The 18131-nt window shown below is 35.0% G+C and overlaps 1 protein-coding gene across 17 annotated transcripts in view; it reads left to right on the top strand.

Annotated features, from left to right (window-relative positions):
* The window catches only part of LOC408874, a 229536-nt gene that overhangs the window by 194211 nt on the left and 17194 nt on the right, over positions 1 to 18131 (top strand). For 14 of the 17 annotated variants that reach the window (XR_411856.3, XR_411855.3, XR_411854.3 and 11 more), the window contains 10 exons: positions 1552 to 1813; positions 2866 to 3029; positions 4683 to 4792; positions 12260 to 12451; positions 14353 to 14445; positions 14862 to 15098; positions 16224 to 16304; positions 16747 to 16896; positions 17236 to 17256; positions 17403 to 17670. Coding sequence is in view for 14 of the 17 variants with exons in the window: in XM_006570518.3 (XP_006570581.2) it covers positions 1552 to 1813; positions 2866 to 3029; positions 4683 to 4792; positions 12260 to 12451; positions 14353 to 14445; positions 14862 to 15098; positions 16224 to 16304; positions 16747 to 16896; positions 17236 to 17256; positions 17403 to 17670 (1578 nt within the window). In the remaining 3 variants the exon portion in view is untranslated. Of the gene's footprint in view, positions 1 to 1551; positions 1814 to 2865; positions 3030 to 4682; positions 4793 to 11583; positions 11595 to 12259; positions 12452 to 14352; positions 14446 to 14861; positions 15099 to 16223; positions 16305 to 16746; positions 16897 to 17235; positions 17257 to 17402; positions 17671 to 18131 lie in introns of all 17 variants that reach the window. The other 3 variants (XM_026441153.1, XM_006570512.3, XM_006570510.3) reach the window with 3 other exon arrangements.

Here is an 18131-nt window from a genome sequence, read left to right on the forward strand (position 1 = left end):
AAATTTTAGATCTACTCTTTTGTGTACTGTGCCGAGTATCCCTTACTCACCGATTTTAATCTGTGCGTCACGAGTGCTCGGTAGAATAAATCTACAAAATTCTCATTTCTGTAATTCTGATAATTTCTTTTTTTTTATTATTCTTATCTGTCTCTATATATTGAATCAACAAAAATCACTATTTATCGAAAGCGTGTATGTACGTTAAGACTTTGATCTTTAATTATATCGAACATGACGAATACAAATCCACGCGGTTCAAATCCCATAATTAATCGGTGCAGCGCTGCTGCTCTTTGTACTCGCGCAAATGCAATTTATCTTAACCGATGAATCGTTTGCTTTGCAAAATCGTCGAAAATAGAGAGTATATCGGCTCATCCCTTCGATTATACTACAAACGTGATCTGTATCCAGAATTAATTTCGAAAAGAAGGTCGAGCGTTTCGTCAAACCTTGCCAAATTGCATTTAATAAACCCGATAAATCGATCTTAATTGGCCGTTTCTTGGATAGAATTTCAAAGTTTAACTGGAATTTATCAATTTATCAAGAATAACGTGTATTTAGGAAAAAGTATCGAATTTTAAAAAATAATTCTTTTTCAAGAATCTTAAAATAAAATTTCTATTTTTTTTTTCTCGATGTGACTTTTACAAACTTGCAAAGCAAGCGAGAGAAATCGCGTTTGCTCGTTTTCAAATTCGATATGAACTTATGAATATTAACGTTGCAGTTGTATCGTAAGCGTTTCCCTTAACCACAGGCACGAAACTAAGCAAAGCCGCGATGAGTGCGGGCAGGAAATTCCTAAGGTGAAAGTCCCTAGCGATTGCATTGCTTTTTCCAAGAAATAAAGATTAGCTGCCGCGGACGCGGCGTGCCATTTTGATCGTAAATATCGAAAGCGTCATTGTACGTGGTTATGCCGTTTCTCAACGTTTCTCAAGCGGAACCGTATTTATTATTAACTTCGAATATTGTATATGTATATATATATTTTATTATTCATATATATATATGTACACAAATAATGACACGAGAAATATTTAATTAAAACTCGTATCCCTTTAATATTCAATATGGTACTTTAACCCTCCTTGCAGACGAATACTACTCTTTCAACAGGATATTTTTTATATGAAGTAACATTAAGTGAATTAAATATTGGAATAAAAAATTACTGAATATATCGTCTTAACTTTAATTTAATTTTCTCTTAACATTCACGTCCGATATTTTTATACATTTCAAATGAATTACAGGGAAAAATATTCGTCGTCCTGTGAAAATCTGTTGAATACTCTTAATTTAATTCAATTTCTGTTAACGGTAATTTTGACAAGAATCGAGTCTCGAAATATCGAGACGAGACATGTTTGAAAATTTGTTTAACTTTTTCAAAAAAAAAAAAAAAAAAAGATATATTCGAACAAATATTAATGGACTTTTTTTCCAATTTCGATAAATAAACATTGAAAAAAAAAATTAATCTTGTCGAGGAGGAGGGAGGCACGTTTCATGACGAGCAATATTTTATTTTATTCGCAGCGTCCGGATCCGGATCGGTGATAGGAAGGGATCCGCTTCCGCCGAGGGCTGTCAGCACTTCGCAACTCGCTCAAAGGACTCAAACTCAACCCCCGGCTACGGTGTCCACCCTTCCGTTGCCGAGGAGCAATGCCACGCACAGGCAGCCCCTGCCCCTCCACCAGTCCACCCCTCAATCGGTCAGACAATCGGAAAACGACGCGAGCAATTCGCAGCTATTACGAGTCGCCAGCAATGGCGACATCGGGACAGGATCTGCAATGTGAGTGACAAAGAATTTTTCCTTTCCTTGGAATGGATGAGAAAAAAAAAAAATTGCGAAGAGCGAGAGTCGAATCGAGAGAAAAAGGATATGTAAAATTGTTCTTCAATAAGAAGAAAAATTGGAAAAAATTTGATTTTGAAATTTATAATGGAATTTTTATCGTAGTATTTAGCAACGAATCCTGTGGAAATATGCGCGCGCGAGTTGAACGAGAATTGAAAATTTTTTAAAAGTCGCGTCGTCGAGAAAGATTTTTCGAAGCGCACGTTCGAAAAATTCCAACGCGAGAAACTGCTTACCGTGAACGAATTCGAGCATTCTTGGCGAGAAGGAAGGCTCGATCGGCATTGGAATTCCCTCGGTGACACATTTTTCCCGGCTGTTTCACACCTTGGATACGTAAAGAAGAAGAAGAAACTAGCGTATGCTTCCTCGAGAACGTCGTCAGCAATTCTACTTCGATCGTGTTCCTCCTCCTGTGATGATAAAAACTATCCGGCCAAGGAACATCCACGGGGTATAGAAATTGAAATGAGGAGGAAGAAGTGGGGGGAAAATTGTCGTCGAGTCGTTGCCACGTTTATTAACGAGATATTCCTCGATTTCGAAATTCTCTCCTTGCTTTCGTATCAATTATAATAATAATAATAATGGTATAATTATAACATCGATAAAAAAGAGTCAATTATACGTTTCCCAAATTGAATATCGAAAAATGTTTCGCATCGTGGCAGTTATTAATTAAGCAATTTAACTGGGAAAATTAAATTTCTTTAATCCTATTCTTAACGTTTTATCTCTTCCGCTACTTTTGTTCCATTATATTCCGTTATATTCAATGATTAATCGTTATCCGGCTACGATTATACCTTTACACAATGCAAAATATACGCGTACAACATTAAAGTGAATTATAAACTGGAATGTGATAAAAATATGAAAGAAAAAAAATCACTGTTCAATAACTTAAGAAATTTTAGATTTAATTGTAACGGAAATTAACTAGAATAAAATATTCTATATATCCGCTCAATATGGAAACTTTGCAGGTTGAACAACAACAACAACGATGGAAAGGAAATAAGGTTAACTTCTCCGGGCGGGCACGCAACTCAACGATTGATGAGTCCGGCCGGAGCGTTAAGGGTCATTTCCATGAACGACCACCGTGTCTCTAGCCCTAGTGACAGCGACATACGAGTTCACAGCCCAAGTAAGATATATCCAACATGTGTACGCGATATAAAATTGCGATAGAAATAATTTACAATTTGAAAATAAAATATAGTTTCTATCTAAATCTTTATTAAATAATAAATCGTACTTACGTCCATCTTTAAAATCTTAATCCTTGTTCAAACTATCATCCACAGTTTCCATCACTGTTTTAATACGTTTCCTCGACTAATTCGAACACAAATAACTATTGAATCTCCGCCCCAAACATTCGCGTAAAGTTCATTCAATCTCTTCAGTCTCTCTAAATTTACTCACCCACCGTTCGTGTCGCAACACGAATATCGACCGGAATTAAATTACACTTCAAATTCCCTTTCCCGAAAATTCTTCGGAAAGCTCGCGCGTCCTTGTTCGAACGAGGATAAAAAGAAGGTACGAGGAAAGAAGAAGGCAATCGCGCAAATTGAATCCGAACTCGGAGAATTAATATCGAAAGAGAGAGAATCGGTGAATTCTGACGAAAGGAGGAGGGTGGAAGTGAGGTTAATTATTCAGATATCCGCGGGGAAAGACCAGGAGCACAAAGCGACACGAGGAATAATAGAAATCCCACGTACATTGGGGCAAACCGCTAACCTCTTTCGATGCTTTCTCGCTAAAGGATATCAGAGAATTAGAGAAATGGATAGAACGGGATTGTACGTGTCTCGTGAGAAATAAGTTTAATGTTTGGTCAAATTGGTTTATTAATAATAATTGTTTCGTTTCTGTTGTTTGTGATGATTGTGAAAAATTGAAGATTTAATTGTCTGGTTTTATTCACAAGCTCTGAGAAATTTCTTTTTTTTTTAATTTTAAATCGACGTAATAAATATTATAGCATCGTATTGCGGCTCTTCTGTTGAAATTTTACATTAATCCATATAAATGTATGTATACGTGTATAGTACGTTATACTTAATGTAGTATCAGGTATAACTGAATAATTTATCGAGCAAACATTAGTGAAAATGGTCAATGCTCAAATGCGAGTAGCGGTTAAGCGATATCAAGCCAATATTTGCGTATTGAATTTTTGTCTGGATCAGTTACTGTGCATATTTAATACCGCTTTCTATATTTCTGTCTAGCAGGTTTCACTTACGATTAAAGGAAAAGTCTGTTATCATCGATATTTCTCTCTTATATTCACATGTGATATAAAATATATCTTTTAGAAATTTTAAATAACGAAAATTTGAATTTAATAAAAAATCTGAAAATAAAATATTATTTAATTTTCTTTATATATTCAAAATTAAAAATTTATTTTATTTTAAAAATTTTTTGACGATATCTATTGAAAAGATCTAAGAATGAAATATTATTTATAAATTTAAATAAATAAAATACCTGTGTATAATAGAATTTGACGATACCAAAAAAATCCGAGAATAAAATATTACTTTATTTTAATCATGAAAAAAAATTCCTTCACTCCAAAGATATCCTATAACAAAACGACAGATATAAAACGATTTGAAATTGTTTCTTACCTCTACTTATAAGCATTTTCTAACCTCTACGCATGACACGACTTAAATAATTCCAAATGATTTTAAACGTATCATTTGCTTCGAGACAAATTTCATCTCATATAAAAAACATTCTTAAATGTTTATTCTTATTTTCGCAATATATTTTACAGTTGAAAGGAAAATGGTGAGCCCAATCGGCAGAGAAGTGGATCGTGGTGGAGGCACGGCTATTAGACAGAATCAACGTGTATGGGAGTACAACGAGTTGCTGCACAAAAGGGTGAGCGAAAGATTAATTAATCGCAAGCGGAATCTTCGAGTTGATTGGCATGGCGGAGCATGGAAAGAGAAAGGAATCCAATATAACAACACACAGCTTCTGCTGATCACTCGCTTTTTTTCTCACACTATTCTCCTAGTTTCCATTCTTTCCTTTCCCTCTCTGGTGATCGTTACACCGTTTTTTCACGCGTATGTACACGCAATTAATATCACGTGACAAGCAAACCAAGCACGCTCGCACGTTACACGATTTGTCCCAAGGTTCTGTCCTTTCGCGAGTGTGCAGTAGTCCGCATTATCGTTCCAGCATGTAAATTCCATTAGTCTAATTAATTAAAACGTTGCCTCGGGGTGAGCCGCCGATTTCGCAGCGATGTACGAGCGGAATTAATTACGAACGCGTTTCCGATTTTCGTGACCGCGAGAATGTTCGAGACGATCGAACTCATACGAATTCTCTCGTTATCGCATTCAATTTTGTATTACTTGTGCGCCGAATAAGTCGATCGAAACGTTCTTTAGTCGATTATTCCACCAATTCGGTAATGGTTAGTTGCAAAAACCTTGCTGTTGCTTGAAAAGGATTAGATCAAAATCGCATAGAATTTTAATTAACCTTGCATTAGAATCCTTTGCTAATATATTCTAAACATGTTGCTAATATAAAATAACGTTATTGTATGATTTTGTTTTTAACGTCTAATTGTAAAAATATTGAAAATATTACGGAAAGATTTTAGTGTATCGTTCAATGGAAAGAGTAGTGTATTGTTTAGTATTTATTGTTATAGATGTATTTCTGTATATTGGTTATAGATCGTTTAGATTAATTGTTTAGTTATGCACTCTGATAGGTTATCTACTAAGGCGGAAAATGTGGAAACGTTAGAACTGCGGTTTATAGCGGGCGATATTACGGTCATCGTGTTAAAGTTTCACTTTACACGTGGCTGTGGTTTGTCGAGTTATCGACTTTGGTTAGTTCACGTTTGTTTAGACACGTAGATCGATTAGTTGTTAGACCGTTAAACTTTGTATCTGATCGAATAAACATGTTGCTGATCCAAAGTTACGAATCATCCAATTCAAATATAGATTCAATAGATTTGATAACTTTTAACTTCGATAGAAATAAAAAAATTGTTTCGTAAACGAACTCTCCTCCACAATTTATTAAAGATCAAGAAGTCACTTTTAAAATTAACCACATTTTCGATATAGACAATACACGGAATAATACGGAAAACTAACGAAACTTTTGCAATTCAAACAGCACAAATGCAACTTCGTCAAAACTGTACCACTAACTATTGATCACACAGTAAACCCAAGCTTCAAATTCATTTTCCAAAGAACACATACGATGTCGATTAGCCCTAAGTGAATTGTGTTAAATTACCACTAGAGGGCTACACTAGTATTCTATCCTCTTAAAGTTACCACCGACACTATAGTTTATACTTCTAGAATATACTTTTACAATGTTCAACGAGTCAGTATATAATGGTTTTCTTTCGTATCGGTATCTCGTATCGAGAATTTGATCCTTGGATGAAAAACATCGAATCAAATATATTGAGTTGTGAACGCAGCCAAGTTGTTCGACACGTGTATAAAGCATTCGAAACCGGGAACAGTCTGGAGAGAATGATATCCATTATGGAAGAGGACATGCTCGAAGGAACCGATGAAAGCCATTGAAACTCACGAATGCACGCGTACGGTCCCCTTTACGCGAGGAATCCAGCCATTGGTTGGATTCGATGTTTCCAACCTGGTGTCCAAAGAGAAGAGAGTACGATTCAACCGCGTCCGTTTGATGCCGAGTTTCCAAGCATTTTCATTAGCGCAACCTGCTTGTCCCAGAAATTCATTATCATACGCGATCGAGAGTAGGAGAGATACATCCTTTACCATGCATGCGTGTACATGTCGATAACAACGAACACGTGTGCCATACTCTTCTGGTGATTTCATCGGCTGCGATTAATATTCCGTTGTTCATTTAGCATAAGTGCATATACATTTATCAGAGACAATCTCGATATTTATTATTACGAATTCTCTAATGACATTGTCATATTATTAATACTAAAATATCTGGCAATTGCGGAATAGAAAAGAAGAAAAAAGTGTTTTAGATTTGATTTAGGTTAAGAGAGAAAAAGCATTTTGGACATTGTTATCTTTCAAATATATCGAGATGTTGTATCGAGATCGATGAATTATATTATTCTCTATTGAAGTTTGATCGGTTGCAATTAATATTGAGCTGCTCACCTAACGTAATTATATATAACGTAACGTATATGTATGTATCAAGCTATCATATATAATTTACTATTGCGAATTCTGTAATGATATTATATTATATATATAATAAAGATGAATCGTTTGATAATTCTGTGCAGAAAATATTTTGGATTTAATGTGATTCAAGCTAAAAATGAAAATAGATTTTAGATATTTCAATTAAAATATATTAACATGTTTTTAATGAATTGTTTATTTTGTGCATTTTCTATTCAAGATTTGATATTACGATGTTCATTCAATATAATTATATATCGAATTATTGCTGTTAATGATATTTTTATATGATAATGACAAGATATTTGATTTAATATAAAGAAGAAAAGGAAAATTCTTATTAGAATCTATTGATATATTTAAATCAGTTACATATAAATCAATTTTTTTTACTCATATTTTTCATACTTTATTTTATGATATAATTAGTCTTCGTTCTTATATGAAATAATTTCGTTAACTAAAATTGTTTGAATCGAAATTTAATTATTTTCACTAATAAAATAAACAAATTTTTTTTCGCTTAAAATAATTTACATGTTTAAAACAAGTATGCCTAATATATGTTCAGCATGATTCTGACAATATATATAATTATTTCTCTTAGCATGATTTTTTTGTACACAAAAAATTCTATAAACTTCACTGCACTTCGTTACGCACATATATAATTTTACTATATATAATTATACTTTTTCGAATAAAAAATTTACTTTACAAGGGACGCAATTCAAGCAAATTTTTACGATTGTTACATGTGCATATTATATAACTTGTCCTCGTTTTATCGCAATTCCTTCTTGAACGCGAATTTCTTTTCTTGGCTTCCGTTCTGAAAGGACGTTTAGTATTCCAATCAAATAATGTTACCTGTCCTTTTATCGCAAATATTTGGACATATAAAATCGTATTTTCGTTCGTCACAATTGTCTATTCTCAAATCTTAACTGTTTAAACGATATCGAATATTTAAAAAATTATTGAACATAATCTTGGAATTAGCCGACCATTTTTTTTTTCACATTTTATCGAATCGTATCGAAGAAATTCCACGACACCATTTCGCACTCGAGAATACGAATGGAAACGGACCGGAAAGCAAGCAAAGCAAGCAAACCTCCCTTCTCGAGCCGTCTCTTTATTTGGACGCTGCAGGACACGCGGATTCAACGAGAAAGTAACACAAACGCCGTCCTCCTACTACATACGTTAAGAGAGAGATAGTGGTTGAAAAGGTTCTCCAGCGAGGACGAAAAAGAAGAATGAAAAACTCGAGAGGAGAAGTACAAGATAAGAAGTGGAAGTTAAAGAAGAAAAAGATAAAGAAGTTTGAAGGAGAGGGAGAAACGAAAGAGGTGAACGAGAGAAGGATGAGAAGAAAAGAGGATTAAGAGAAGTAAGGGCCAGGGTCGATCCTGCATACGGTCAGCAGTGGTCAGCAAGGGCACCGTGCCAGGCAACTGCAGACAGGCCTTAAGCTGCCTCCACAATGGAAACTCGCCTTGAATAGAATGTTGGTACAAGCGTTATATCGTTCGTTAAACATTCGCCCGAAGAGTTTCTTTGTTTCGATCCATTCTCGATCGATGCTGTGGGAACTTAATTATATTCGATCGTTGAAAAATAGAAACTTTTTGATGCTGGATTAATATAGAAGGATATTTCAAAAAAATTTTTTTTTTTTTAACTAAATATATTTCATTGCAACAATTTCATTAAAATTTTAATAACTATTTAAAGATATGGAAAAACTCGATTTTACATTTTTTGCATTTATATATTTTTTTTTTTTTTTCATAATTAGGTGAATGAATTTAATAAAATTTACTATTGGAATAATTTTAATATCATTTCGATAAGGAAAAATCCATTAAAAAAAAGTTGAATATTATAATAATTTGCACCATTACGGAAAATTAGACAAGTATTCGACAAATAGAATACTCGATGTTTATATCTTGTAAAGATGGAAGGAAGGATATACTCGATGAAAGTTTTCGCGAGTTTTCCCCGCGAAAGTATATCCGTTTCGTCGAAATAAGATCGTTTGAAAAGCTAGGATACTTGAAAACGACGATATCAGATAGGGACGACTCTTTGAACCGTTAAAAGCTCCCCAAATTCTCGGAAACTTAAAAGTCTCGAGACTATGGAAGGAACTATCTTAATCCCGATAGTTTGAAAGTCGAGGAGTTTTTTCGAGTTTCTCTTGGAGAAAGAATTCGAAAATCTCGGTTGCCACTGGAAATGGTTTCCAGCGCACACGTGTTACGATAGAAAATTTTAAAAATGTCTTTTCGCGTGCTTCGAAATAATTATTAAATGTACGAAATAAAAAAAATATGGATTGAATAAAAATGGCTAAATTAATCTTTGAAAAATAAAAAATTTGATAATTTTTGTTTGTTAAAAAATATTTTAAAAAGAATAATTATTTTAATTGGAAGATATGTTTAATTATTATTATATTTTTTTTTTTATCTAGATTTCATTAGAACGATTCCAAAAAACAATTCGAATATCAAACAATTCGAAAATTCTACATTTCTCCACGGAAGATGGAATTTCTGCGCTTCTATTATTTTAGCGGAACTATTTTAGACCGGCAAACGTAACACAATCTTCCAATTATTTCGAGCAGTGTCCGTTTATTGTCTTTGCAACCAACAAGCAAACGGAACAAGTCGAATCAGCCAATGACAAAGAGGAAAAAGTTCCGTAAAGAAACAAGCCTTAAACAACACATCGCTCAAAGAGTTTAACGTGAGAGGAACGCATGTGTTCAAAAATCAATCTTTTTAGTAACTATTTAGTTACCAAAAAATATTAAATATTAAATATTTAAATATATACACATTTTGGTGCTAAAAATTCAAAAATTTTCAAAAAATGCAATTTAAATGACTTTACATATCCTTTCATTCTTTCAATATTTTTAATTTACATTTTTATAATCTTTATAATATACACTTTCTATCCAAGAAAAAAAACCTATATAGTTTTTCTTATAAGAAAAATATTTAAATACATTTTTAATCAGACCCCAATTATAAAAACGGATCAATTATATATTTAAAATTCAAAAATTTGTAAACGTGATTAATCAATTTTTCATGTAAATAACCTATACGATCTCTCATCGACATCGGGACACTCTTCTATTTCCAATTTACGTTTTCCTAACCTCTATGACGTACACTTGCAATCTAGTGAAAAAAGAAGAAAGATGAGCGCAATTTTCTCATCAATTTGAATAGCGTTCCTTGTAGAGAGGGTATTTAAGCTGGACATTATAATCAGATCCCAGTTACAAAGGCCGCCTTAACCGAGGGAACATAGGCCGAGGCGAAGCCAGCCAGATCTCGAGGCAAAACATACAAAACGATAGCTCGACAAGCCCGAGCAAGGAACCACGGTGCATGCCGGGTACTGTAGGAGTCGGTGAACAGGCGAGTCGATCAGGCCGGGCATCACGCCAGTCTTCCAAAGTCTTCCTTCCACCTTCGCGACGCTTTTCGCCGCTCTCCATTGTGCCACGGTTATTCACGTTAATAGAACGTCTCTCGATATGAGACGTTCTCCACGATATCGCCTCCTCTCGTCTCGTTTTTGAGTCTTCGTTTGTTCCGATGGAAAAGAGAGAAGGAATGGTTTCCACCGAGCCTGCGGCCAGCGCCACTTGAACACAGGTACGAGGAAGATCGTTCGCGGGATCGACGAGTCGAGAATAATTCTGTGCAGGTAGATTTGGATGGAGATGAGAGAGAGAAAGAGATCAAAGGTTTTTATCGAAGTTTGTTTTGAGTGAGTAAAGTAAAGAGGTTTTGTGCGCGTAGTGATTTCGAACGTAGTGTTTTTCGAAAGATCGTTTTTAAGGTTAAGTTGGTAAGGTTAAGTGTTAAGTTTGGAATATTATCGGGATTTGTAAATAACTTTCTCGATTATTTAGGCTCGTCTATTATTATTTAGGTAAATTAGGTTATTTTATTAATACAGGAACTGTGACCTTCTTTATTATTTATTGTGTATTGTGGATGGATATGCGCATACATATGCTGCAGCGTTTCAAGTAGATTGTATTAGTAGAATGAATTGGTAGATTTTTTTTTTTTAACAACATGTGTCGATTTTTTGTCTAAGCCTAGGTTTTGCTAATAATATAGGTTCTTCGTTTTCAGTTTTCATTTTTGAGCACTGTTCCCTTTATCATTTACTTAATACATGTTTGAGCAAATTTTCGTGCGATATTTGTTTCTTGCATCCATTTTCCGCATTCGATCAATGGAACGGATTTACTTTCAATTCTTTTTTTTTTCTCACGCCTCTTTTTTCTTTTCCTTTCATTCTTTTCATTCTTCCCATGCCAATCATTTCACCGAAAACGCTTCTTAACCATGCATCAACCGTACAAAACGTCGAAAGATTCTCTCGCTTTTCAATCTTATCTATGGTGAAATAATTCGGTGTCAAGATTAATAGAAAAACGTGTCGTGAAAAAAAGAAAAAAAAGAGAAAAACAAACCCTCGTCACACGCTATGTTCGTTACAACAACGCGCACATCTGTACATCTCGTGTCTGTCATTTTCTATAATTTTTTTAATCATTCCATTCCAATGATCATTGTTAAGCTCGACAACTCGAGCTTAAAAAAAACTTGTCAAGCCTAATAATGTACAACCGTTCATATGTTCCATAATATTTAGTTCGATATTTACGTAGATCTAGCTCAGTGGTTCCCAACCTGCGCGCCGTGACCGTTGCTCTCACTTTCCATTTCAACGAAATTTTTCACGCTCGTTCGCGTCCATATTAATATAATTTCGCGTCAATTTTTTTTTTTTTAAATTTTCCTTATCAAGTTTACTCGAACAGACGATACGGTTGAAAAGAAATGGTCATGGAACACACAATGGTTTTGGAAAAGCATCGATCTCTGCCACAGCGAAAACGAATGAAAAACTCGGCTCGGTTTCAATATATACTTTTTCAGAGCTCGATCCTCGAATCGACGCTGCGATTTTTTTGCCAAGTTTTTTTTCCTCGCACACCGAATTGTTCGCCGCGAGGGGAGACAGAGAGAGAGAGAGAGCCAGAGTTTTCGTTTCTTTTTCCCGCAACCGCGAATCCCTAACGAAAGATTGCATGCCTCGACAGAGCAACCAGCGAGCAGAGGTTGGGTGCAAGTTGGCGCACCAGCAAGGAGCCCACGGACTGGTTCGCGTTTCCGCCGGTGAACTCCTCGGCAGGACCCACGAGGAGTTGGTGCTCCTGCTGATCCAGCTACGCCGGCAGAACGCCACCATCTACAAAGCTATGGAGACCTGCCAGATGGAGATCGAGGCACAGGTCCGAACATTTTTCAGAAAGGCCACCGTTATCTCCAACTAAACGACGAGATGGCGTATATGACGGAGGCTGCTCCAGTACCCTAGTCTTTCCTCTTCGATTCGCATCTGCGATTTTTTCACATCGTTTTCTTTCGTTGCGCTTTCGAGTGTCGTTCGAGCGGATGGAACTTTTTTTTTTTTTGAGAGAAATTTTTGCTCCGTTCCATCTTAAAAATGATATATATGAAAAATAAAAAAAAAAAAAAAAAAAAGAAAAGAAGCTCCAGCTTGAACAACGCTTTAATCGTATCGTATTTCAATAATAATTTTCGATATGAAATATTTCTGAGCTTCGTCTCGAAAATTTTCGTGGGATTTTTTAAAAAGAAAAGAGATATTTTCACGAGCGACGTTGATAGATAATCGCGATCGAGAATCCTGTTATCGGCGCGAAAAATGCCGCGCGTTCACGGCGGAGAACCGGTTTCAAGGACATCGGTTTCGAGGAGAAGAACGTCATTAGAATAGGAACTTTCCTCCTCGGGGAAAAGAATTCCACCTTTGTCCTTTGATCGGCCGCATTCTTCAAAAGAGCATGATACTTCTTTTATTTTTTTTTCTTCTTTTTTTTTCTTTTCACCATCAAACGAGATTCTTCTACAAATGTTGTTGTTGTTTTTTTTTTTTTTTTCTTTCTTTTTGAAAGCGAAATTCACGAATTTATCGCTTTCGAATAATTTGCATCGAGTGAAAAAAAATTCAAGAAACTTCGACTCACAGTTGCACAATTTATCGTTCTCACCTAACACGCACCGACCTAATCGATTCTAAATCCATTTTACGTAAGATCACATTCACTCTAACTCGTTTTATCCCGACTCGATCGCCCCGAGGCGATACGTACTTTTCCGAAACAATCTCCGCACGTATACGAATATAATATAAATTCAAACTGTTTTTTTAATTTTTTATAATTCTACGATGCAATTTTTATTTACATTTGACAATTGAATCGAATAATAATGCGATTCCAGATTTCTTTCTTTTTTTTTTTTTTCAACAAGAAAAAAGATTCTTGTTTCCATAAAAAAATTTGTTCGTTTCAAAAAGAAAAAAATGTCCATTGGTTGGCATCGGATGAAACTTTTATCTCGTCTCTCTCGTCATCATCATATGGATCATTTTCTTTCTCTCCATCTCAAATTTAAATTGCTTATAAAAAAAGAAAAAAAAATTTATTTTTTTCAATTCTTTCTTCTTTTCTTCGCGTTGACCAGGATTCGAGTTCATTTAAAATGTTTTCATCAACTTTCGATCTCGAAAGAATCGAGAGCCAATTATTACTTTTCAAAGGGGCGTGTGAAAAGGTTTGAACCCCACCCGTCGTCGTGTTATCTCATTCTTTTTTTCTTTTTTCTTTTTCTTTTTCTTTTTCTTTCTCTTCTCGTCGATCTCCGTGAGGTGATCAATTGTCATCAACCTCGAGTCTTTTTTATATCTGGATTCGGCGAAAATAAATGGTATCTCTATCGTCGTGATCGTGATGTTTCTTCTGTTCGTTCTTGTCGTCCAATTTTCATAATATGATATTTTTCTATGTGTAAAATTAGTCTTCGAATTTTCTTGACTTGTGAAAAGTCATTGGGATAGAAATCTCTAAGCAGGGAAGTGAAATGGTAAAAATGGCAAAAATGGTAAAAATGGCAAAAATGGTAAAAATGGTAAAAATGGTAAAAAATGGTAAAAATGGTAAATGGACGTTTCGTTTATTGATTTCTTCGCATATCTTCCTGGATCGTATCATCTTTGTTGAATATCTTTCGATGAAATTAGGAACTCGTAGAATTCTCAGAAGGAGAGCACCATTAGAGAGAATGATGGGAAATATTTTTTAAATCGTCCATCTTTTGTGACCCGCAGGCTAGATTGGCAGAACTCGATACACCGCGACGATTGGAGAACCTTCAGAAGCTCGACGAACTGAAGAAACACCTGATGGATCTCGAGAAGCAGGTACGAACGAAAAAAAAAAAAAAAAAAAAGTTCTCCGAACTTCCAACTTCGATAGTAAAATTTTCATTTCCTCGAATATCGGATCGAATTCTCTCGAAAATTATTTTTTTTCCAAGGTATATTTTCAAACACGTCGAGTCGTTAAAATCGAAAGATCGATACGAGAGAAGTGGCGATAATGAATTAAACGAAACGAAATTTATTTCGACGGCCCCGCCGCTTAATTATTCCGTCCGAGTTCCGTCGAGCGGTGGCAAGTTTTTCGAGGATTAATTGAGAAACTTGGCCAAGTTGATCGAAGTTGGAAATTCAATGCAACCTGTGTATATATGTATATATATGTATATATATATATATATATATATATATATATATATATATATATATATATATATATATACTTTGTCGTTGTCAAGTACGAGAAGGGCAAGCCGCTGGTGAATCTGGTCGACAATATGGTGAAGTTGGGCTCCCTGTACAATCGCAACACTGCCAATGGGACCAACAGTGTATCCGGTTCGCGACACGATCTGGCGCACGACAATTCGAGGGATCATCGGTTGGAATTCAATCAGAAGGTGCAGGAGCAGCGTTTGCTCGCCGAGGAGCGAAGGGACTGGGACCGATTGAGCCCCGACCACGGACAATTACAGGTATCGATCATCGAATCTTATTTAAATGATGACGCGGGTTAACAATCCCTATTGACGAGTCCTACGATACGATTTGTTCATTTGGTTTAGTGTGAAATTATTTAGTATGAATTCATTATCCGAGGTAAGCTGAGAGTATTTATTAATTTATAAAATTAATAAAGATTTTTTTAAGTAAGCTATAATTATTTAAAAATTTATTATGGAATTTTAAAATTTAATAATATCGTGTTGTATGATATATTTTATTTTAATTTGTTAATACTGGTAAAAATGTTTAAAGTGTATTGTATCCTCTAGAACATACGTCATAAAATTTCAAAACTGCTTTTGATTGACAAGATTCAACGTGGAATGAAAAATCGACATTTTCTCAATGGGAAACGTCAATATTTTGATATTCGTATAAAAAGAAAAAAAGAAAAAACAATTGTAAAAAAAAAAAAAGAAATGCAATCAAATCCAAATAAAATAATTCCAAAAATGCAATGGAAAAATACGAATCTCCTATTTGCAAGAAAGTCGAGAAGAATCTGTGTACGAAATAAAAATATTCCCTTCTCCGGGATATAATAACGGAAATAGAAGAAAAAAGCAGATTGTCCATCAAGTTGTCTATAAAAAGGAAAGAGAAGTAAGAAACATAGACAGAATAACACGTTTCGTTTGATACATACATATATCTATACATATCTCAAGAATTATTTTCCCTTTGTACCATAATAGATACTTTTGCGCACCTCCCTACAAATTACTTTACCTACCGAGAAAACGTCCTCATGATAAATACGAATTAGCGGGATCTTCTATAACGGTGCATAAATACCGACCTGGAAAATCGAGAACGAAATAAATAAGGAGACGACGCGGAAAATTACCAACTCGAACACGATATAAAGATCCTTTGTGCTGTTTCGTGCGTTATTATGATTAATACGCGTCGAAATGCGAGACACGTTCGTATTAAAAAACCGCAATTTTTTTCTCTTTTCTTCGACCACGATTACGACACAACGAGCATCGCTCGTTCTAGCGGAATCGCTAGATTCCGGTTGAAACGCGAATCCGTTCCACGCTCGGCTGGAAGCTACAAGGTTAACTCACAGCGCCGCTTGTGTGTCGTAGGCCAAGGTGCAGCAGCTCTACAAACTGGATCGGTTGCTCCAGGAGGAATCCGGAACACTTCACAGTCTTCAACAAGACAAGGCGAGTAACGCGATCCGCCCGATCTTCGAAAATGCCAAAACTCTGTTCGTCTCTTTTTTCTTCCTTTTTTTTTTTTTTTGAATGCTCGCAATACGTGACAAGTGTTGTATACGTATTCGTACTTGTAACTGATACGTTATAGCGCAAGATCGCGTAATATTCGATCAACTTACTGTTTTCGTTTCACAATTGTTTATATCGTTCAAAGGATCATAAAATGGTAAAATTGATTTTTGAAAATTTCTTCTTCTTCTTTTTATATATAAAATACGATATAAATATTTAGTGAATTATATGAAAGTTATAAATACGATTTTTAAATTAGATAAAAAATAATAATATAAAATTAACAATCGTAAATTAAATTCTTATTCCAATTATTTACGAAATTTCTCTCGAGATCACTAATTTTTCCAAATTAATTTATCATCTCGATTTGCAGGAGATCCTGGAAAAAGCTCTAGGCGGCCTCCGGCACAAACTGCAAGGAAGCAGGAGCAATTTGGCGGAGGCGGAGAGATACAGGAAGCAACAGCTTCTGTTGGAAAAAGAGCTGAGCAGAGTGAGGGTGTTGTTGGCGCACAACTCGAAGGTAGGACGAGTCTGAATCATTTTTGATTGGCCGGTTAAAGTAAAGCCGCGTTTTGTGAGAAAAAAATTCTCTTCCTAAGAATTTTAATCTTCGAGCAAGAGGCGTAGGATAAAAGTTGAATCGATTTCGCGCGTATTTTCCATCCGACGAATTCAAAGAGACGCGAATTCAATCTAGAACTTTTCTTTCGTTCCATTCTTCGAAAAGAATGAAGAATTTCTTTCAAAGTGAAAAGTAATCAGGATTTTCTTCTCGAAACAATATATATATATATATAAAAAGTAGAGAAATAGTTTTTAAAAAGAAATTTGATTTAATCGTCCCATTCATTGTTTCCAGGTAAAGCCGGTATTCTTCCAGGTAAATGAATGAAAAGCACAGAAATAGATAAATTTCGTTTTGCTCGTATCGTCGACCTTAGCTTGTCGAACTACTACTACTACTATTACTACTATTACGTGTCAAGAGCGAGGAATAATCTTCCCCCTCTTCTCTCTCTCTTTCAGAAACTCGAGGAGACGGTGGCCGAGAACGCGAGATTGGAACAAGACCTGGTCGTGCTTCGACAGAAGCTTCAAGCGTCGAGAAGATACGCGGGGAACGTGAGCAGGGACACTTCGGCAACCACTGGCCCCCTCGAAGCGGAATTGAGACGGGTTCAACAATTGGTCGGTGATCTGCAGAGACAACGAAAGGAATTGAGTATTCAAGTTAGACAGCTCACAGAGAAGTCTCATAACTTGGTGCAGCAGATCCGACCGCAACCTACTTCTGGTGAGCCGAATGCGTGAGCTTCTCGAGCTCTCCGTTGCCCGGCCAGAGATTAAACGTTAAATCTAATAAAAAGTATAAAAAGGGATAGCGTCTAAATTAAAGAAATTTTAATTCAATATTCATTATCTTTTTAAATTTAATTAACTGAGTTATTAAGAATTGGAAGAAAATGATTACTTGATAATGATATTAAAATTGTGTCTGTATTTATTTTCTAGATGAATTTTAAAGTTTTTAAATATTGAAAATTTAGATGATAAATATAATAAATATCTGAATATTTTTTATAAATGGACAAGTTTTATACTTTCAATTACAAGTATTGTTAAATTCTAGTACATTGTGCTTTAAATGAATTGTTCTATCAAGTTCATCAAAATTCTTCTACAATTTTATAGAAAATCAAATACAATTCTAGTGACTAAATTAAATTAAAAATTTTTAATATATTTAATATTTAA

Source organism: Apis mellifera, linkage group LG6 (genome assembly GCF_003254395.2).
Source record: "Apis mellifera strain DH4 linkage group LG6, Amel_HAv3.1, whole genome shotgun sequence".
NCBI lineage: Eukaryota > Metazoa > Arthropoda > Insecta > Hymenoptera > Apidae > Apis > Apis mellifera.